The sequence below is a fragment of the Canis lupus genome, chromosome 33, assembly GCF_048164855.1.
Source record: "Canis lupus baileyi chromosome 33, mCanLup2.hap1, whole genome shotgun sequence".
Classification (NCBI taxonomy): Eukaryota; Metazoa; Chordata; class Mammalia; order Carnivora; family Canidae; genus Canis; species Canis lupus.
Window position 1 is genome coordinate 2,646,865 of NC_132870.1, and position 23,040 is coordinate 2,669,904.

At 37.6% G+C, this 23,040-nt stretch overlaps 2 protein-coding genes across 2 annotated transcripts in view; one reads left to right on the forward strand and one right to left on the reverse strand.

Annotated features, from left to right (window-relative positions):
- The window catches only part of FRAS1 (Fraser extracellular matrix complex subunit 1), a 435,467-nt gene that overhangs the window by 45,624 nt on the left and 366,803 nt on the right, over window positions 1-23,040 (forward strand). The gene's annotated exons all lie outside the window — the stretch shown is intronic.
- Window positions 9,874-10,292, reverse strand: LOC140624016 (large ribosomal subunit protein eL31-like). The gene has a single exon (XM_072810809.1). It carries the CDS (start codon window positions 10,290-10,292, stop codon window positions 9,918-9,920), a length of 375 nt encoding a protein of 124 aa, XP_072666910.1. The 3' UTR covers window positions 9,874-9,917.

The window sequence follows — 23,040 nt, forward strand, 5'->3', positions numbered from 1 at the left end:
GGCTCCATGCAGGAAGCGCAGTGTGGGACTCGATTCCGGGTTCATGCCCTGAGTCAAATGTTCAACCACTGAGCCACCCAGGTGTCCCGTATTTTTAATTCTTGATTAAAAACTGTAATAAGGGGCTGCTGCCCAGGTGGCTCAGCGGTTTAGCGCCACCTTCAGCCCAGGGCCTGATCCTGGAGTCCTGGGATCGAGTCCCACGTCAGGCTCCCTGCATGGAGCCTGCTTCTCCCTCTGCCTGTGTCTCTGCCTCTCTCTCTGTGTGTCTCTCATGAATAAATAAATAAAATTAAAAAAAACCCTGTAATAATATCATTATATAATAATGGTAGAAAGTTATATAGAAAACTAACTGAATGAATATAACTAATGACTAATCAGTCAACAGGTACATATTAAGAAGGTAACTTTTATTATTGCTTTATTTATTTATTTATTTATTTATTTATTTATTTATTTATTTATTTTTATTATTGCTTTAAAGGAATCACACTGTCACTTCGTGTATGTATTTACAAATATAAAAACCTCTGGGAGGGATCCCTGGGTGGCTCAGTGGTTGAGCCTCTGCCTTCAGCCCAGGGCGTGATCCTGGAGACCTGGGATTGAGTCCTACATCGGGCTCCCTGCATGGAGCCTGCTTCTCCCTCTGCCTGTGTCTCTGCCTCTCTCTCTCTCTCCCTCATGAATAAATAAATAAAATCTTTAAAAAAAATAAAAACCTCTGGGATTCATCAATCTGGAGGTCATGGATCTATAATTTATTTTACTATATTGTATACTTTAGCCATGTCTGAACTTTTCCATTAGGTGTGACTATTTTCTGATAGCTCTTTTTGGAGGCCTCTGGCTTGTGAATGGGCTTTGAAAACATTAACATGCTATCTGATAATTAAGATTCAAATCATTAATATTTTGTTCTCCAGAAATGGCTTGGGGAAGTACTACAAGAGTAGTCATAATGTAATTGTACTTACCACATAGATTCTGTACAGCAGTACTTGCTTCTTAGTTATTAATGCAATTATGAAATGGCCAAAAACAAAACCACCAACTGGCTATACTCAATATTTATTTCTTTTAATACTTTTATTCTATTTCTAATAGTTCCTCAAAAGTATGTCAGCCAAGTTCAGGTTAGACTTTTTAGAATAGTAGTTCCTAAACCTATCATCAGTTATGGTATTTGTTAAAAACGCAGATAACTAACTCAGTTCTGAGGATGCTGATTCAGTGAGACAGAGGTGGGGTCCTGAATTTTAAGCAAGTTTCCCAGGTGATTTGACTCCATGGATTATTATACGGGAAACTCTGATTTCAAGAGCGTCACTATCAGGTAATGGATATCAGCAAAACCTCTTGACTGTTGTAATTGGGTAGTTCAGATTATGTTCTTCAGAAGCAGTTGATATTACTACATTGAGGAGAGAGGAAGAGCATCTCTCATCTGTTTTCTCTGATTTGTCTACTGAAGCAAAACAGAATTGTAAAATATGTATTTTTTCTGTTCATTCCTTGTCCTTATGCCTTAATCAGACCAAAGGGGAGAATTTTTTTTTGAGTTATAAATGGATATATCTCAGACTCTTAACTATTTACTATCTAGAATATATTTGAACAAAGTATATGGATGTATTTCTTATATTCTGGTTGTTTTGGAGTTGACAGCACATTTGGTTTCTTTAAAATGTATGTTGATTTCTTATGACTAATATATATATGCCAAATTTGAGCACATACTTTTCCTTATAAATAATAATAAATAATAAAACAATAAGAAACCTTATTTCTATGATTTCAAACAACAAAATAACTCCTCTGGAATGTCAGATCAGGACAAGAATCATCTGTGCCTATGTCAGTGTAGGAGACTGTTCCATATATGGATTTATCTCTAAGATGTAATTTTAGAGTTGCCCAGGAAGTACTATATATTCTCTAGGGCTTATTTCTGAGATTATCAAAATATCTTTTATGTTTTTCTCATTTTCATCACTTCCCTGGCAAGATGGTATAAGGGAGAAAGATCCCCATTAGCTCTGATTTGTTGTTGGGGCTGGGGCCAGCCCTAGCAAGAGGGCCTTATGTGCAGAGCTTCAGTCATGGCCAATCTTGTTCAAGAGGAGGCCATTTGTACCCTGTCTGACCTCAAGATTAAGGTCAGGATTACTCCGGTGCTAAATTGAGTATACTCTTACGGGTTGCTGACCTTAAGTAACTTTCAGAGTAATTCATGCCCTGTAAGTCTTTGAATCTTAGAATACTTAGGCCCAGTTCCTAGGCTTTCTCTAATGTAGTCTCAACTGAATTAAAATCTTACTACAAGTTTGGAGTGAGAACCTAGGTTTGGACCAAATCTGGAGATACGATATAGGTGAGATGACTGGAGTGATAGTGATTCTGATGTTGGGTTGATGACCTTTCTTACTTTGTTGGGAATTGAAATAAGTCTTTTTTTTTTTTTTTAGATTTTATTTATTTATTAAAGAGAGAGCCCATATCATGCATGCACATGAGTGGGGGAGGGGCAGAGGGGGAGGGAAAAGCAGATTCCCTGCTGAGCAGGGTGCCCAATCCCAGAAGGGGCTTGATTCCAGGACCATGAGATTGTGATCTGAGCTGAAGTCAGCCACTTAACCAATGAACCAACCAGGCACCCCTGAAGTGTGGCTTCTTAATCCCAACACACATCAAGGAGGACATCCAGGAAGACAGCCAGGGATCCTTATAGTACAACCCTTGGATGCTTTGGTATTTTACTTTTCTGGGCCATCAGGTTTCTTTGGGAAGGCAGTGAAAGTTCAGAAACTTCTCAGCCAATTTTGCGACCAAATTTGCCTTCTCTGGAACCTGAGTGAGTGATCCAGTGGTACAGCCTTGTTGTATGACCTTTCTCCTTGGATCAATAGCCACATTTAGACATTTTCATATAATTATAAGGATAGGATGAGTCCTGGTTAGGATTCCTGCTCAAATAGGGTAAACTAAAGTAAAATAAATTCCTTTGAACATTTTGGTCCAGTGCTGTAATGACTGTAGATGCCTAATCCTTGCTGGAGTTTAAATTTCCTAAAGCAAGCCCCCTCACATCTTGGGAGCATTCTGGGGGCCTCTGTAAGAGTGGGAACACTGGTTAGGGTGAGGGGCTTTGGCACAGTGCTGGCCTGCATCTTTCCTTTGATGAGGCTGCAGGGCCCTAGTCAACAAGTAATGTAATCAAGCATGCTCTGCCTTAGGTGCCTCTTGGCACACCATGTGGAAGCACTTAATACAGTGCAGGAATTAGCTAACAGCCTGGGAGATTTATTCCCTTGCTGGATAGTAGGCAAGGGGCATTTTATCAGACTCTCTGCCCCTCTTCAGACTTACTGTCTAAACAAAGACTTCTTTGGTTATACTTGAGCTCTGTTTCATATTGGGCCGTCTATGTTTTGCAGTGAAATAGCTATGTTGTGCTTGTTTAAAGCAGCACAGTAGACTTAGCTGTTTCTTTTTGTATCATAGTACATGTGGTGGATTTCATTTAGAATAGCTACCCATGGCAGCTGGAATATGAATAGCTCTTGGATGATGAGCCTTGGGATGCCCAAAATTAAAGATGTTGATGTGGCCTGGTCATGCATTGTCTATACTAGACTCTAGAGTTTCGATCTCTAAAGGGCAAGAACTGTATCAGCTGCACAGCAGGTGTATGATATAGGAAATCTTTGATACTTTGTACTGAGAATTCTTGTTTTTATCTATCTGTACTGTGCCATACCAGTCTGCCTTACCTTCCTGAAATCGCATTATATCCTTTGCATTATATTCTATCCTTATTTTTGAATCTAGCACATTGTACAGTTTCAGTATTAACTCACATTACTAATCATATCACATGTCTAGTCATAGATCATGAAAAAATGAATAGATAAGAGGGTAAAATGGAAAAGTATTATTGACATAGTATACCATTCACCAACTTCCCTGGGCATGTGTGGGGACCCCTAGGATATATTTATTTTGTATCAGTGAAAGTTTTTGTTCCCATTACAAGCAAATTAATGGAACCTTGAAATTATAGCCTGAGGATAATTAAAAGTCACTTAGAATGAACCCCAATTATTTGTTCATTCATTAATTCAGAAAACATTTATTGAGCTCCTAATGTGTGGTCAGCAGTGTCCTAGGTACTGGGATACCATGAAACGGACAGATGAAATGCTGTATTCATAGAACCAAGAGTCTTGATGGGATTGATTGAACAATTATTAAAGAGAATGGGTAAGGGATGGGCTAATGTTTCAGGCTGGGGGAAAATGTACGTGAAACCTGAGAGAGAGAGTGAGAGAGAGAGAGAGAGAGAGAGAGAGAATATTTGAGGAACTAAAAGGATTTCAGAATGGCCTGAATGTGGAGTGTGAGGAGGGAAGTGATGAGACATGAGGTTAAAGAAACAATCCTGGGTGCACTATTGAAGGGTTGGCTCTTCAGGCTCTTTTAAAGATTTAGAATTTATCTTGAAGCAGTAGGAATTATTGTAGGTTTTTGAGCTAGAGAAAGATGTGATCAGATTTGCAGTCTAATAAAGATATCAGTGTTATGGCTATGGCTGGAGAACAGATTGAATGGGACAAGAGTGAATGACAATGGCTTTGACCAAGATGGTAGCCCTGGGGTAGAGAGGGGTAGGGATTTGAGAGATATTTAGGCAGTAAGGTCAGTAAGACTTGGTAATTGATGAGGAATCAAGGATGACTTCCAGATTTCTAGTCTCAGGCCAACTGGGTGAATAGTGATATGATCCACCAAGAGAGTGAGCACAGGGGGAGGAGCAGCTATAGAGGAAGAATGATGAAGTAAGTTTTGAACAAACTTACTCTGAGATGTCTGTGAAAAGCCAAGGGAAGATGTTGATTAGGCAATTGCATTTTAGAGTCTGGAGGTGAGGAGAGCGGTCTTGAATGCAGATTCCTAATTGAGAATGTTGTGGTAAATCCAGGGGAAATAAAGAAACAATCTGAGAAATGGTCCATGGCTTCCTGGTATATGAAGTTATACCCAAAATAAGAGTAACAGTGTAAAGATGTCTCTGGCACCTTGAGTCATGTAATAAATACTCCCCAGAGTCTAGAGAAGGTCAGTAGCCTGGGTAATCATGGATATTTTCAAGCCAGTGTAACCTTTATAAAATTGATCTCCTCACCTCTACCCACCTGAAACCCCCAGTGGGCCCTCACTGATGTTAGGATGAGGTTCAAATTCCTTAGCTTGATTGCAAAGGCCCTGTCCTAATTTTGTTTCTCCCCAATTCTCAATTCGTCCCACTCCATTCTTTTTTATCTCTCATTTTCCGGTTTGGCACCTACCTATTAATTCCCAGAACATGAAGCTGCTTCTTACTTTGGTGGTCTGCCCATGATGGTCTTTACCGGATTCCTGGTTTGTTCTTCCACACCCTATGTGACTGGCAATTCCCGTATCTCTCTGAATCAAAGCTCTGGCCAGGTGGTTCTCCTCATGATGCTTTCCCTGTCTCCTGAAGACGGCATTACTCACTCCTTGCTTTAGTTCTCTTCCTTGTACATACGTCTATTCCTACATATAGTGTCATCTTTTTGTTTTGTTCTTTGTTTTTGTTTGCATTTCTGTCATCCCTTCCAGACTTTTAAGTTCCTTATTGACAGTAACCAATTTTTTTCCTCCATTATGTATCCAGTATCTAGCATAGTGTTTGGCACATTCAAGATGCTCAATAAATTTTAAACTGAAATGATTATATTAAGCTTCATGTGTATGTATAGGGGAGATTATAGGAATAAAGGAGCTATTGACAGAATTTTTGTGTGTCTAATAACTTCAAAAGCACTGATTACAAAGTCAGTGCCGTATACTCTTTGTTAGCAATAATGGGACTAATCTAGTCCAGCCGGATCAGTACTTACACACTTTTGGGCTTCATTGCCTCCAGAATCATTTTGATTCAAATCTCAGCTTTGTTTCTCATCCTTCTGTCTTAAAAAGTTGAAGTTGTCAAAGTTGTAACCAACCCCCAAAGCCTATTCAATTTAATAATATTTAGTCATTCATAGACAATTATTGAGTGTCTTCTAGGGGTTAAGTCCCTGAGGATATGGGGAAAGACATGGCCCCAACCTCAGACAGCTTATAGCTTCAGGAGAGAGCATGCTAGAGGTTTTAGTGTTAATAGCCATTATTTTTTCTAGCTGTTTCAGCTGTAGTGCTAAATAAGCCAAGTTATTGATTCTACTATTTTCTGATTTCTTTCAGGTATTATTAACACATGAACTAAAAATGATGTTTTTTTTTCTTGAGATATGCAAATTTTTGACGATTTGCTGCATTCTCACGTGCTTTCATTGTGCCTTGGTTGAAAATGTTTTTTCCGGAGGATTAATTCTTTCCAGCATTAAAATTCTGATATTGATATATAATCACATAGGATTTGATATGGAGGTTTAAATTCATAGAAAACTTCTCAACTAGATCTCTTTGATCAAGCCAGGCATAGCTCCTTGGCTTTTCATCTCAGCTCAGCTTTCCTTGAAGATTCCTTACCCCATCCAGACTATTTTTCTCTATTCCTCCCCCATCTCCGCCCCCCCACCCCACCATTCCCACCCACACCATAGAGTTGTTATCTCTTTCTTTTGATACAAGGCAAGGAACATGTTTATGTCTTTATGATGCTAGAGGAATTATGTAGCCTGGTGAGAGGAATGACTATTGTGTTAAAAATGTCTGTGCTAAGTCTTCATAATAAGAGCAGCATCAGCAGAAGCCCAAACTGTTCAACATTCCTGTAACTGCAGTTTGTATTATGCAGAGAAGATGGTATGTTAGCCTTAGAAAGGCATGCCACCTCTGAGCCTCTTCCCAGGGCTGAAATCTGTGATGCAAGGAACTTTGGAGCAGTTGAGCATAGTGCCGGATAGTGACTAGTAGCAGAGATTTGATTGGAAAGGAAAAAAGTTAACTATTGATTACTTATTCAGGAATGTGTCCTACAAGAATGGAGAGATCTCAAATTATTTTGCCATCTTTAACTAGAGTTTTAAGTCAAGAACTGTATAATAACTTCAGCATGGATTTAAGTAGTTGCTGATAAATAGGTACCTGGGACCATCTCCATGGGGATAGTTTGTTTTATTAAGTGAACTTACTAAACAGGTTCTTAAAGCTCTGTATTATTTCATTGTGGTCTCAAACCTAGCTTGTAAAATCCCTTTGTTTTCTCTTACTGTGTATAGGTTTGGGTCTTTACCGTGTAAAGCTGGTGCCCTGTCAGTGCTGGCTTGTGTTTCTTGGTGATTTTTCACCAGATCTGCTACCATTAGGTGTCCTTCTGCAGACCACGGCCCTCCTGAAGAGGTTGTAGGGAGTCAGGCGAGGCAGCCAGTGACTATTGACTCTTACTTTAGGTTTGGTTGGGAAAACAACCTCTTTCCCATTTCATTTGAGTTCATTTAGTGTTTACAGGAAATCGGGTCTTTGTTTGGTGCCCTTTATTAAAACAAAACAAAACAAAGTATCTCTGGCAATATAAGCAATGTATGGCCGCTGTTTTGAATTTGGTATTCAGAGATTTTCCTGCAGTCATGCAGAACTCTTAGTAGGTGGCTGGCTAAGCTTTGTGAATTGGAAGCATGAATAACCATCTCAGTTCAAATACTGCAGAATTGTAAGCTGCTTTTTGTACTAAGGCAAGGAGACAACTAGAGGAATAGGAGTGTCTGGAGATGCTGGAGAGAAGAACGATTTTAGAATAATTTAGGTAATTCAGGAGACAGAGGGGACAGGAAGAGAAGAGATGAAGACAGAGTTGCCTGTGATAGAAGAAGCAATGTCTCTTTCACTGAGAAGCTGAAAAGAGCAAATGGCAGTAGGTTCAGGCAGTAAATTTATGTGTGTGTAGGATGGGGGAATGGTTTGATGTGCTTGGGGTGGTTTGGATGTGATGGTGAAGGGTTTGTAGAGAGAATGGTTGAAATTGGGCAGAGCCACTGAATGGGATGGGAGAGTTTCTGATTTGGTTTGGCTATTCCAGGGCAGATGCTTAGGGCCTGCAGAGAAGGAATAGTTCTGCCAGATGGTTGCGTATTTATACCCCTTTAGATTTGGAGCTGTCTGCTGGCCTGATACCTCACCTCGTTCTCTCTAGCTCCTGACTTCCCAGCCCCTCCTCCATTTGTAAGTCAACCTAAATCCCTCTGGCCAGACACATAATCAATTGCTCTGCCTCTTTAACTTCAGCTCTAACTCCTAACTATGGCTCTTGTCTTTCCATAGCTGAGCAGTTTTACAAATGGATTTCCAGGTAAGAAATCCAGAGCAGGACCCAGCGCTCAAAGCTTTCTCTTCTTTCCTACCTTTGAATAGGCAGCCCGTTTCAGCTTTTGGGTTGGACTTAGAAGGAGCAAACCAAGGACAAACTAAAGGATAAGTAACCTGGTCAAGGGTCCAGCTGTGATGTGAAATCACAGACATGAAGTGGAGGCCCTCGTAGGAGTATTCAACATTTGTCTAATTGTGTGCAGCAGCCCCGAGACCTCAGATTTTGGTTTTGATCCAGAGTTGGTGGCCTGTGTAGAGGTATGCGACAAGATACATGGATGAAGAAGATAAGAAGATGGGCAGAAATTTCACTGAAGTAACATTCCATGGGGTCCACAGTGAGGTTGGAGAGAGGCCAGTGACAGATACAGGCTGATAGACTGAGAGCAGAAGAGGTGTCAGATGACCAAGATCCTGGTAGGGCCTGAGATAGGGGGATTACGAATAGATGTGGAACAGGGAATTCTCACCCCCATTTTTGTGGGTTGTAGACAACTGTTCTATCCATCTCAACTCCCTCACCTTTATTGAACCCATCAGTATAGACTGAGGATTCATAGTCTGATTAGAAGTTTGGATTAGGTGACCCAAAGAGCTTTTCAAAGCCTATGATTCCATTATATTCTAATGGAGAAAGGAAAATTACATGACTTAGTTGATTAGGGATGACAACAGAAACAGAATATGTCTTTAGCTTTGTGTTGGCTTCTTTTCTTGTTCATCTTGCATATGCATTTTCAATACGTGACTTGGAGAATTCCTGAACTACACCACTGGGAGGGCATGGTGTTCTCTGACATGCTGATGCCACTATTCAGATTTTTTCTTTCTTTTTTTAATGGCATATTTTATGATTTCTTTCCTCAGAAATAGTTATTTCAAAGTCAGGCTTCCATTATAGGTAATCATGCAGTGAGGGCTCTTTGACAAGTTCCTTTAGAACATATCTAACACGACTATTTTTACCTTTATTGTAGGCATGTGTCGTGATACGTATTCTGAGTTCTTAAGAGCTACTGGATGCATACAAAGGAGTAGCATCCTTTCTTTGGGCCTCAGAATTCTTTATTTCTCCTCCTCTTAGGTGCTCATGGTAGAGACTTTGGCCCTAGAGATTTTTTGTTTCATCTGTTACCCAGTTTATTTTCCTGTCACATCCTTCCTTCTCACGTCGACAGGATATTGCTGTGGCTTCCAAAGCGTGGGCCTGTAATCACATTGTTTTTACTTGTAGGATTAGTTTTGGTCTTTTGGAAGTCATTGATCCATTACTTGGCAATGAGAGAAGAAGAGTGGAAAGCCCGAGGAACTCAGAAAAAGTTGCTTCTCTCTTTTTTCTCCTGCCAGAATTACTCCTTCATGACAGAAAATTCCAAACGTGTTTCTGGGAGCTTGGTTCAATGCTGGGCTCTTACCTACCAGTTTCAGCCCCCTATGTGACTTAGATCTGTATGTGATTTATTAATTATAATGGCATATTAATAAATGACAGTTTTCATGTCTTAGGTATGGAAATAGGTGCCCTATATGTGTTACTTTTTTTTTTTTTCAGTTTTATACCTTTATTTGACAATCAGCGATTAGTTCTCATCCACATTAACAGTCTGTAGATTTTTGAAAGTGGTGACAGGTACGTAGGTAACCAGCGTGTAGAGCTTGTTTGGTGAATATTCATCCTCGTTACGTTTTCTGGACAACCGCACACGGATACGGTATGGAACATTCCTTATTCCTTTGGCCCAGACAGCTTTGTTGAGCCTGGTGTCAATGTGCACATCTGGAGTTCCCATCTCCTTCATGGCAAATTTCCGGATCTCTCTGAGTGCCCGAGGGGCACGCTTCTTGAAACCCACTCCATGGATACATTTGTGAATGTTGATGGTGTATTGTCTGGTCACTACCTCGTTGATGGCAGAACGGCCCTTCTTCTCGCCACCCTTCTTTGCGGGAGCCATTCTGCCGACCCCTAGTTGGAAAAAAAAGTGTATGTGTTACTTTATTTAATTTTCAAAACAGTTTTCTGTGGTAGGTGGTGCTATTATCCATACTTTATTTTATTATTTTTTTTATCCATACTTTATAAACAAAAAAAATTCTGAGGTTGGAAAGTTAAACCACTTACTGGAAGCCATTTAGTTAAGTGGATTTGAGCCCTCATGCCTAAGTTCAGAGTTTAAGGAAAATGCTCCTTTTTTTAAATACTAATTTTGATAGCTTGAAAGGACAGTTGCATGCTGACAGATTCAGTTGCATAAAATTGTTATACCATAAATGATGTGATTGAGCTGACCATATATTTGAGACATATAGTAGCAAACCATATTCCAAAAGAAAAACAAAAACCAAAAGTTCCTCCCTTCACTTGCAAATGGAAACAAATTTTGATTGACTTTGCTGATGCCTTTCTCAAGTGGTCTTTCTGTCTAAAACTCTTGCTATTATACTCAAATTTTCTCTTCCATTTTTGTCTCTTTCCATTTCTTTCTGTTCTTTTTCTCTTTTCATTTTCCCTTTTTCCTTCTCTTGTGTTCCCTCTTCTTTCAAAAAAAATCTCTCTGTATCTTCTTAGTAGGAGTTTCAGGTGCATGCATGAATTATTTATTGTTACTGCTCTGTGTTTCTGCAGTGGATTTGTGAAGAACATTCTCATGAGGGCACCATCTGTACTTATTAATGACAGTTACAAACTGATCTGAGAAAGAAGCTTAGAAACATTTGGGCTATTTCTTGCAAAGTTCTGAATACCTATGTAAGCATAAGATGAACAGGAAAGGCGTTCCAGGAAGCACCACATTCCCAGATGGGCATACCGTTGTCAGGAGCCCAGGTCGTGTGCAATAATTTCATCATGAGCACAGACTAAAGGTTCTAGAATAGTTTTTTTTTGTTTTGGGTATGTTAAGGATAGAAGTTTCCATTTTTGTTTTCTCAATAGTGTCCATTTTTAAATGGATCATATCTCAAGGGCATGTCTGTATGGTTGGACAGGTTGTGTATAGTACATCTCTGAAGTACGCCATTTATATTTCTACACAACTGTATATGGAATCCAGCTTGAGGATATATAGTCAATTCTCATTATTTGCAATAGTTATATTCTATAAAGTCACCATGAACACTGAATTAGCAAATATTGAACCATTGATCCTAGAGGAAATATAAGGTAGGGCTTCTGTGAGCCTCTGATCATAACATTTTTAAAATTTAAGTTGATTACCACATTTTTATCAGCTGACCAATATATGACCTTGGTTTATGTGTGTTTCTATTTAAAGATACCTTATTTAGGGACACCTGGAGGCTCAGTGGTTGAGTGTCTGCCTTTGGCTCAGGTCATGATCCTGGGGTCCCGGGATCGAGTCTCATATTGGGCTCCCCTCAGGGAGCCTGCTTCTCCCTCTGCCTGTGTCTCTGCCTCTCTCTGTGTGTCTCTCATGAATAAATAAATTAAAACTTAAAAAAAAAGATACCTTATTTTATATATATTGTTTATTCATTAACATTGAACTCCTGTCCAATAGCACTATAACTCATGCCTTAACAAGGCTTATGCAACATATGTATTTTCTCCGTAAAGCACATCAAACCTTCCTGAGTTTAGGGACACTAAACAGCACTTTAGCACTACGCTTGGAGTCTATTTTAAATAGCAAAATCACCACCACCACCAACAACAAAAAGGCATAAAAATGTGAAAAAACCACAATACTAAAAAGACTGCAAAAAAAAAAAAAGGACACTTTTTTTTTTCTAGTATGCAAGCTAAAACAAGAAGGTAGATAGTCACCTTTGACCTCAGTTGGGAATGTGCATTTCAGGTGGCTCAAATTTTTTGCCAGTCTGTGCATATTCTTGAATGACCATGAAGGTGTATATGTATTGACTTGGAGGTTACAAATAAATTTTAGCCAGTTGGTGAATTCACAAATATGGAATCCATGAATAATGAAGATCAATGAATATATGTTTTTTTAACTAAGAACTAGAGGAATCCGAGAGACTTTGGGCTGGGATTCATCTTATGGGAGGTAGGATTATAGCATTTAGAGCTGGAAGGATCTTTAACTGCCACCCAGTCTAATTTCTTCAGTTTTTAGATGAGGAAGAATCTCAAAGACATATGACTTATTGAAGGCGACACAGCTAATGCATGCAAATGACAAGCAAATATTTAAGCTGGAATAGTAGTTCAGGGGGACCCAAGTCTTGATGTACCATACTGATGTCCTGCCTCTGTCTGTGTGCCATGGCGAGAATCCCCACAGGACTTTCTGTTTTGTTGAAAGGGGAGGGCAAGGAAGATGATGCCACTAATTAGCTCTTCCAAATGTGGGCTTCTCTCTCAAACCATTGGGGCAGCAATAACAGAATGCAATAGACTGTGTGACTTATAAACAATAGAAGTTTATTTCTCAGAGTTCTGAGGCTGGCAAGTCCAAAATCAAGGCCCCCAGCAGATTTGGTGTCTGGTGAGACCTGCTTCCTATTTCATAGATGAACATCCTCTCCTTCACTGTAACCTCGGTACGGTAGAAGGAACCAGGTTGCTCTATGGGGCCTCTTTCATAAGGGCATTAATCCCATTCTTGAGGGCTGTACCCTCATGACCTTATTACCCCCAAAGACCCCCCATCTCCAAATGCCATCACACTGGGGATCAAGTTTCAACATACAAATTTTTGGAGGGACACAAACATTCGATTTGTAGCATCTTCTCACCCCATTTGTTTATTCATTTGAGAACTGATTTTTTTACATATTTAATGTGTGTCTGAACAGTGGTAGGTGCTGGAATACTGGAGGTGAATGATACCTCATAAGCAGCTAATATGCAGTTGAATGCCTTCAGAGGAGGACTGGGCACTGGTACACACAAGGCTTGAGTCCACTGGCACTGCACCATCTGGAAGAAAATTTCCTTTCCTGGCAAGCAAAGCTCTAAGGAACTAGACTTAATGTCATTTCTCAAAATCCTAAGAAGCCTCTCTCATGCCATCCACTTGGCAATGAGCTTCCTGGGCTGGACTATTATGTAAATGGCTTTTATAGTCCTTTGGTTCATTTTTTTTTTCTCAGCTAAAGAAAAGATGTGAAGCCTATAATAGAGTCTAATGCTCCCCTCAATGTGACCACGGTAAAATGTCCAAAGGCCCTTTATAGGTCTTGTTGGTTCTAGAGAATTATTTGGACCAGTAATTCTTACTTATTAAATGCCAAGTAAAATAACTCCTTTAATTATATGTGTGTATCTGTGTATTTCTGTCTGCATATAAATATATATAAATAAAATAAATTTTAAAATAAAATAAAATATATTTTCCTTTCTCAACCATGAAGAATGGAAGAGTGACTATTTCATTGTGTAGCTTTTCTTTTTTTCTTTTTTTTTTTTTTAAGATTTTATTTATTCATGAGAGATACAGAGAGAGAGAGAGAGGCAGAGACACAGGGGGAGAAGCAGGCTCCATGCAGGGAGCCCAATGTAGGACTCAATCCCCGGTCTCCAGGATCAGGTCCTGGGCTGAAGGTGGTGCCACCTGTGCTGCCCTTCTGTAGCTTTTCTTGAAGATTATAGATTTTTTTTTAAGATTATAGATTTTTAAAATACTTTTTGTGCTTCATATGTCAATTATGTTAATTCTGCTTTTACTCCAGAGATGGCATTCCTGTCTATTAACATTATTCATTTATTTTTTTTCTAAAAATTTATTTATTTAAGAGAGGGAGAGATGGAGAGAATGAATCTCAAGCAGACTCCACACTGAGCATGGAGCCTGACACAGGGCTTGATCTCATAACCCTGAGATCATGACCTGAGCCAGATCAAGAGTCAGACATTGGGGCACCTGGGTGCCTCAGTGGTTGAGCGTCTGGCTTTGGTTCAGGTCGTGATCCCTGGTCCTAGGATTGGGTCCTGCTTGGGCTCCCCATAGGGAGCCTGCTTCTCCACCTGCCTATGTCTCTGCCTCTCTCTGTTGTCTCTCATGAATAAATAAATAAAATCTTAAAAAAAAAAAAAAGAGTCAGACACTTAACCAATTGAGCTACCCCGGTACCCCAAGATTATTCATTTATGAGTGTCTGCCTTATCTTCTCTTAGAACTGGAGATGACTGACTAAGGGAAACTGTAAGTACTGTCTGGAGAGGCTGGATAAAGCCCTAATGAAAAGTACTCCACATCTTGTGTGCATCATTTTGGCACCGGCAGATGTCTTTTCACTCACTCTCTGAAGGAAGGATGAACTTTAGCATCTAGATTTGAGGTGTGTGTATGGCAGTGTGAGTAGTGGTTAATTGCATGTGCTATGGAGTTAGGTTGAATTGGGTTCTAATCTGATTTCCATATCATCTTGGGCACATTACTAAGGCTTTCTGCTTCCAGACTCTCATCTGTGAAATGGTGATATTGATATGAAGCTCACAGGTTGTTTTAAGAATTGTATAGTTAATTGTATAAATGCTTATTGTAGTGCCACATAGGGAAGGCTGATAAATAGTACTTTTTGGCAGTAGTAGGTCTGGTTATTATTAGTGGCCATGTGCACTTATTGAACACTGGTTTAATCTAAGGTGGCAGCTTCCAATCCTGGACTCCCCAATCTGATATTTACCTTCCTTCTATAGTTGGTCTCAGGCTCAGGGGAGGTTCTGCCTCCAGTCTTCTGCCTATGGAGAGCCTCACTTCCCATTTTATTGGGAACTCTGGTGTCAAACAGCCTGTCACTTAGCCCTGCAGCTGCTCTCATTTTGAGTAGCAATAGTGATCATCGCCTCTAATAAACACTACTCTGATCTGTATTTTCATTTTGTGCAAATGTGGAGCTTAGCTATGAAAAGTAAGGATGATCATAGAGAGCATTTAGCTCCAAGGCCAAGAACTGAGTTGTTTTGTTTCTGGAGGGCTATGTGCCAGTATCTGGTGAGGATATGGTCAGAAGATAAGGGAAAAGTAACCCAGGGATCAGCAGTATTACAGATAAGCCAAGACATTCATCCAGGATGTGTGTAGAAGACCATACCCAAAGGGTTATGCAATTTCTTTTAACTGTATGCTCTTGTTGTCTGTTTTCATAATCAGATTTGGTTTTTCAGCCGTGATAAAAAGATCACAACTATTATGTAATAATTCCTTGTCATATACCACTGTGTGTTTCTGAACAAATGACTCAATCTCTCCAAGCCTCAGCTTCTCTTGCTATAGGATGGTGGGATGTTTTTAGTACCTATCTCTTATGGCTGTCCTGAGAATTAAATGGGATAAATATATGCAAATGAATGTGTATGAGATAACGTGGGATCATCAACTTAGCACAGTGCTTGCCTTATCTCAGAGTAAGCATTTGATAAGTGTCAACTGATAATGTTTAAGTTGCCGTTGAACTATAGTTAATAATGAAAAAAATAAAGCTTGATCTTCCTTGATTTTAAACACTGACTGAATACTGAGGATCTCTCTATTCCTGGGATTTGTAAGGAACTACTTTGTGTGTGTATTCACACAGGAGCGCACGCTGACAGGCAGGTCTGCATATCTCTATAATTACATTAGAATAATCTAGCTCACTGAGAGTTCACATCTTGGGTCTCATGGACTGGCCTAGTTTGGGAAAGTGTTCTTTGGAGGTGAGTCATATCTTCCACCTCACCTGCCAAAATAATATGCTGCCTTCTACAAGCAGTCACTGGAAAGGAGGTTAGCACATTGCCAGCCTCAGATATATGGAAGGATGCAGGCAAGTATTGGACCTGAGAGCTGAAGAACAGGGCCTTGGGGTGTCATAGCAAGAATACAGAGGAATGAAGAAGGAATTTAGGGCATAACCAAAAATGAACATGTAGCAGACTATTGACTGGACAGAGAAAATTTCATGGGGTATGTTGAAAGTCATTTTCCGAAGTTTTTCTCTTATTTTATATTTGGGATCTCCTTTCCCACAAATTACAAGTTTTTACCTATATTTAGGTATAAAAAAGCAAATTTTCAGGAGACCCGAGCCAGCATCCCACAGTGTGCTGCTCTGTTAGTGGGGAAGAGTCTGGGTTATAGAATATTAAGAATGTGCTAAGTACTGAATGCTGCATTAGCATAAGTAAAATAAATTTTTAGCTTTTAAAAAAGATTATAATTGATAACACTGTATTGTATAATTGAAATTCACTGAGTAAAAATGAAATGTTCTCACAAGAAAGGGTAGCTATTTGAGGTGATGCATGTGTTAATTAGATGGGAGAAGTCCTTTTATAATGCATATATCTTACAATTTTTATTTTTATTTTATTTTATTTTATTTTTATTTTATTTTTTTATATCTTACAATTTTTATATGCTTATTATGTCTCAATAAAGCTAAAATTAAATAAAAAGATTCTTAGAACATTACTATTAGTATCTGTGTGATGCAATATGAAAAAGGGGGTTGAATTATACTAAGTAATGAATCCTCTTGCCTCTTGCTTAGCCTACCTAGTTGACAGAAATTAGTATTTAAAGCATTTGGGCCATTGGATGAGATTTCTTATGTAGAGATATTTGTTGAACTGTATTGTTATAACTAGATTTGACCTTTTGCCCCCATTAATTGATTCATTTGTCATCTGTTTTTGAATTAGAAAAAAATAACAGGTGAACTTTTCACTTCCTTTTTCATTTTATTTATAGTTTTTATTATGAAAAATTTCAAATACAAAAGAATAACTTAATGAATATCCGTGGACAGTCACCGTCTAGCAGTTCATGGCCAATTTATTTGACTTGTACATTCACCTACTTTCTCATCTTGTAGTATTTTGAAGTAAATTCTGATCATATCAATTCATCAATAAAAATTTCATATGTATGTGTAAATGGTAGTGACTATTTATTTATTTATTTTTAATTTTTTTGGTAGTGACTCTTTAAAAAAATAACTAAAATAACTATCACACCTACCAAATTAATTGTTCCTTAATAACTGTAGTTATTTAAACATATTCAAATTTCTAATTATTTTTGTTTTCCCTTGTTTTGTTTATAAGGACGTGTATTAGGGTCAGAGGTTGTGATTGACTATTTTCCACCGTATTTATTATTTAATATACTTACTTTTTGAAGTTGTGCTTTCATTTTGCATTTGTAATTGAAGGTTCAATATAAGCTGGATTAGTTTCTTGGCTCTTCTAGGAACTTGTTGTATGACCATGAGCAAATTACTTCATTTCTTTGAGTCTCAGTTTCCAAATTTATAAAATGATAGTGTTGAGCTAGAAGACCTTTAAAATCATCTCCACTTAAATCTTTCAATGACCTAAACTATTAGCAAGGAAAAAATAGGATATTTGAACTTTTTTTTCTTTTAAGAGAGGATATGGCTTTTGGAAAGATCACAAGCCAGAGCCACAGATAAAATGTTAGATGATGGGCTGGGAGATTATTTTTGTTTTTCTGGAAGAAATTCTACCCTCATGGAAGTTGCTATTTGACTTACTACCTTCAGAGTATACAAACTGTCCTTTTTACCCTTCTTTTAGCTGAGCATGGTTCAGGCCTGAATTGAAGTGGGTTATGGGGGGAAAAACACTTATTTGGGATTTCATTTTAAAAATTTGTTAAATAGAATTGTCTTTTAGCAATGGTGAATTTTGTTATCGCAAACCAACTCTCTCACTAAAAATAACTAGAAAATATGGATAAAGTATGAAAAACCTTCTATTTAAAGGCATAAGAGGACTATTAAGATAGTAAGACATTCTAGGACCAAGATCTAGAAGAGGAAGAGTCCAAAAGCAGTGGCTGAGAGTCTAAGACGCCTGGCACAGCTTTTAATACAATCACGAGGCTGATTCCCTATGTGGGAATTGTGATGGTAAATACCCCAGACTTTCATTTGAGAACTTGAAGGGTTGGAGCCTAGGAATAAGAATGAGTAGGAAATAACAGAAATCCCTAGTTGGATTTAAATGATTTGGAATTGGGGCACCTGGGTGGCTCAGTGGTTGAGTGTCTGCCTTTGGCTCAGGTCATGATCCCGCATTGGGCTCCCTGCAGGGAGCCTGTTTCTCCCTCTGCCTGTGTCTCTCCCTTTCTCTCTGTGTCTCTCAGTAATAAATAAATCAAATCCTAAAAAAAAAAAAAAAAAATGGTTGGAATTACTGATGCCTTTAGACTACCTGCTTGCCAGAAGTAAAATTATTCCTCTCCAGAAGAAGATAGCATCATCCAGATTATCCAGGGATCTCTACCACTTTTTTATATAAAATGTTCTGTACTTAAGTAGAAATAGCCTATAATATAACAAGACAAGATGAAACTAAAAAAAATTTTCAAAAAATGTGACAGAAAAAGACCCACTAGGGTCTCAGATCATGAAATTATAAGGCTATCAGACAGTCTTCATAACTATAATTCATATGTTCAAGAAATAAAAAAGGTAAGGCTATGGGGTGACTAACTGGCTCAGTGGGAGGAACATGTGACACTTGATCTTAAGAGTTTGAACCCCACTTTGGTGTTCAGATCACTTAATAAATAAATAAATAATTTAAAAAATTAATAAAAGTTAATGTTGAGAATTGTAGTAGATAACTGGAAACCAAGAAAAAACCCAAAAAGTATATAATTTAAAAAATACAAGTGAAATTAAGAACCTAGTGAATGGCTTTAACAGTAGATTTGACACAGTTGAAGTGAAGTAGTAAATTGAATGATAAAGCAGAAGATATTATTCAGTCTTAAGCACAGAGAACAAAAAGAAAGGAAAATACAGAAAGCAGAAATACAGAATACAGAAATTTGTAAGAGACAAATAAGGTCTGGTGAAAATGTTCACTATTAATGTAACTGGTGTACCATAAAGAGAAGAGAGATAGAATGGGAAGGCAACATTTAAAGAGTAACTAGTGAGAGACAACAAATAATCACCTTGAAACCTACACTGGGCAAAGGACAAGAAGAAGTGCTAATATAAATAATGAGAACCAAGAAAAGAGAAAAAAGATCATAAAACCAGCCAGAGAGTAAGGACCTATTACTTTGAAAGGAGAAACAAGTTACTAAGATGATTTTTCAATAGAAACAACGAAAGCCAGGAAACAATGGAAAGATATCTTTCAAGTTGTGAAGGAAAACAATTGTCATTATAGAATTCTATACCTAGCAAAAATGTTCTCCAAACATTAAGGTGAAAAAACACATTTGCAGACAAACAAAAACTGAGAGAATTTATTATCAGCAGATCTACATTAAATGAAGTCCTAGGGGATCCCTGGGTGGCTCAGCGGTTTTGCGCCTGCCTTTGGCCTAGGGCGCGATCCTGGAGTCCCGGGATTGAGTCCCGCGTCAGGCTCCCTGCATGGAGCCTGCTTCTCCCTCTGCCTGTGTCTCTGCCTCTCTATCTCTCTATCATAAATAAATAAAAATAAATCTTAAAAAAAAAAAATGAAGTCCTAAAGGGTGTTCTTAGGCAGTAGGAAACTCACAGGGATGCTCAGAGATGCAGGAAGGAATGAAGTGCAACAAAAAGGTTAGTAAATATGTAAGTAAATCTAAATTTGTATGATTATTGACTACTCCAAGATAATAAAATACTAATTAAAAATATATATAAAATTAAAATATACAACAAATTACTTGGTTTTTGAGGGGCTAAATGGAGAAAAGGTGTCTTAAAGTCCCTGTATGATCTAAAGAGTAGTAAAAAATACTAATTAGGGTAGACTTTAGTAAGTCATGAATGCATGTAGTATCCCTAAAGTATCACCTAAAGGAATAGGTAAGGAATACATCACTAACAAGCAAATAAAGGAGGAAATAGAATAATAAAAATTCTTGATAAATCCAAAATAAGGCAAAAAGAGAAAAAGGAACAGATACAAAGCAAAGAATAAGATAGAAAATTTAAACATAAATATATCTGTAATTCCATTAAATATAAAATATTAAAGCTTTCCATTGAAAGATAAAAATGATCAGACTGGAAAAACAAGCAAATAAAACCTAACTATAAGTTGCTTATAAGAAACACGTCTTAAATGTAAAGATTCAGAAACACTGAAAATGAGAGTTTGGAAAAAGAAATACCATTCAAAGACTAAACAAAAGAAAGCCAGTATAGCTTACAATATCTTTTTTAAAAAAAATCATCTCTCTTTTTTAATTGATTTATTTTATTTAGAGAGTGAGAGCAAGAGCGAGAGCAAGAGAGAAGGGGCAGAGGGAGAAGGAGAGAAGCTGACTCCCTGCTGAGTGCAGAGCCTGACTGGGGCTAGATCTCAGGAACCTAAGATAATGACCTGAGTTGAAATCAAGAGTCAGACACTCAATCAACTGAGCCACCCAGGTGCCCCTAGCTTATGATATCTTAATGCAAGAAGAATTACTAAGAATGGCATTTCGATGATAAAGGATCAATCCACCAGGAAAATGTATTTCTTTTAAATGTGTATATACCTAAAACCATGGCTTCAAAATATGTAAAGCAAGTATTGACAGAACTGTAAGAAGAAATAGATACACTCACAATTTCAATGGGAGATTTTAACATATCTTTTCTAGTAATTGATAAGTGGACAGAAAATTAGAAATGTAGAATATTTGAACAAATTAATCAACCTGTCCTAATTAATGTATAGTATGTAGAACAATATACATAATTGTGAAATACATATTTCTTTCCAATGCAATATTGTACCTTTGCCAAAAATGAATATATGCCAGGTATAAAGCAAAGTCTTAATTTTCAAAAAATTAAAATTAGAGAGTACATCTTGGAACACTGAGAAATCAATTAGAAATTAATAACAAAAGATACTTGGTAAATTCCCAAATATTTTAGGAAAAAAAATCAATATTTTTCAAAATAATAGGTCAAAGAAGAAATCAAACCATTTTGACCAGAATGAAAGAAATATTATACAATTAAAACATTAAATAGAAATTTATAACCCAAAAGATATACATAAAAATAAGAGGCACCTGGCTGGCTCAGTGAGTGGAATGTGCAGCTCTTGATCTCAGGGTTGTAAGTTCGAGCCCCATATTGGGTGTAGAGATCACTTAAAAAGGCACATATAAAAATAAAATGTTAGGGGCACCTGGGTGGCTCAGTTGGTCAAGTATCTACCTTTGGCTCAGGTATTGATCCCAGGGTCCTGAGATTGAGCCGTGCATCAGGTTCCCTGTTTTCCCTCTCTCTTTTCCCCTCCCCCCACTTTTGCTCTCTCTTTTTCTCTCTCTTTTAATTTTTTTTTCAAATTAGAGATTTTTTAAAACTCTTTAAAAAATAAATGATTTTAAAAAAGAAAGGCTGAAGAATCTCAAAGAAGTTGGAGAAAAGAATAATAAATCTGAAAAAAGTAGAAAGAAGAAAATAACAATTCCATGAAAAGATATTAATGAAATAAAAACAAGTATATGGGGCAGCCTGGGTGGCTCAGTGGTTTAGTGCCGCCTTGGGCCCGGGCGTGATCCTGGAGACCCAGAATTGAGTCCCACATCGGGCTCCCTGCAAGGAGCCTGCTTCTCCCTCTGCCTGTGTCTCTGCCCTTCTCTCTCTTTCTGTGTTTCTCATGAATAAATGAAAAAAAAATCATAAAAAAAAAACCAAGTATATGCTAAAGAGAACCAACAGTGTCATGACCTAGTGTTTTTGGAGAGACAAGAAAAATTGATAAACTTCTGATGAGACTGTATTCTCTGACTTTGAAGAATTATTATTTTGGCCAAAAAATGTATTCCAAAATTAACATTGCTGCTTAACCATCATATTTTCCCTCCTTCTCCTTCTTATTTAAAAAAATTAACATACATATAATTTTTTAAAAAACTAGTATTTTTATACCCTTTATATATCTTTAATCAGTCAGCTTCAGAAGGAAATTACTTTTTTCATTAAAATGTGATATATGTTCATTGAACAAAGTATAAATATGCAAAAAGAAGATTTATTGGAAAATGTTAAATCCCAGAAAATAATTGCTTTTGATGTATATTCTTTGAAGCTCACATCTTCCTCATAGATTCTCATATATTTACGAAATGGAGTCAGTGTGTATTTTTCTATAATTTTTTTTACTTAGTATATGTGTAATGACTATTTTTCCATGTAATTAAATATTTTTTTGCTGAATAACTTTAATAATCAACATGACCTAATTTACTCAAGTGTGCCAGTTACTTGTATTTAGATATTTAGGTTGTTTGCAATATTTCTGCTGTTTGAACAGTGCTGTAGATAAACATTCTTGTAACTAAATCTTTGTGCAAATTACTGATTATTTCCTTTGGATAAATACTTGGTAGTGAAATTGCTGAGAGGAAAAATAAAATTCACTCTTAAGGCTTCCAGTATTTATTGTTCAGTTGCCTTCCAGAGAGATTGTGCCAAGTTCTAATCTCATCAACAGTGTGTGAGAATATCGATGTCCAATAGTGTCTCTAATATTAGGCATAATCTTTTCATATAAACTTCACATAATTATCTTATCCTGAAAGTGCTGAATCAGAGTTTCCCAAAGAATGACAGTAGAGGGCATGGAAGCCAGAGAACTAGGAAAATACACAAAAAAGTACACTTTGGGGAGAGAGCTCAGGGAAGGGGCAGTGATTGGAGTTAAGGGCGTTCTTGCTTAGTGATTTGCAGTTAATTTCTAAGAGCCCTTCAGGGGCCAGGAGCCATATACAAGCCAAGAGAGATGAAAGCATGGTTGTTCTTAATTCTGTACTTTTA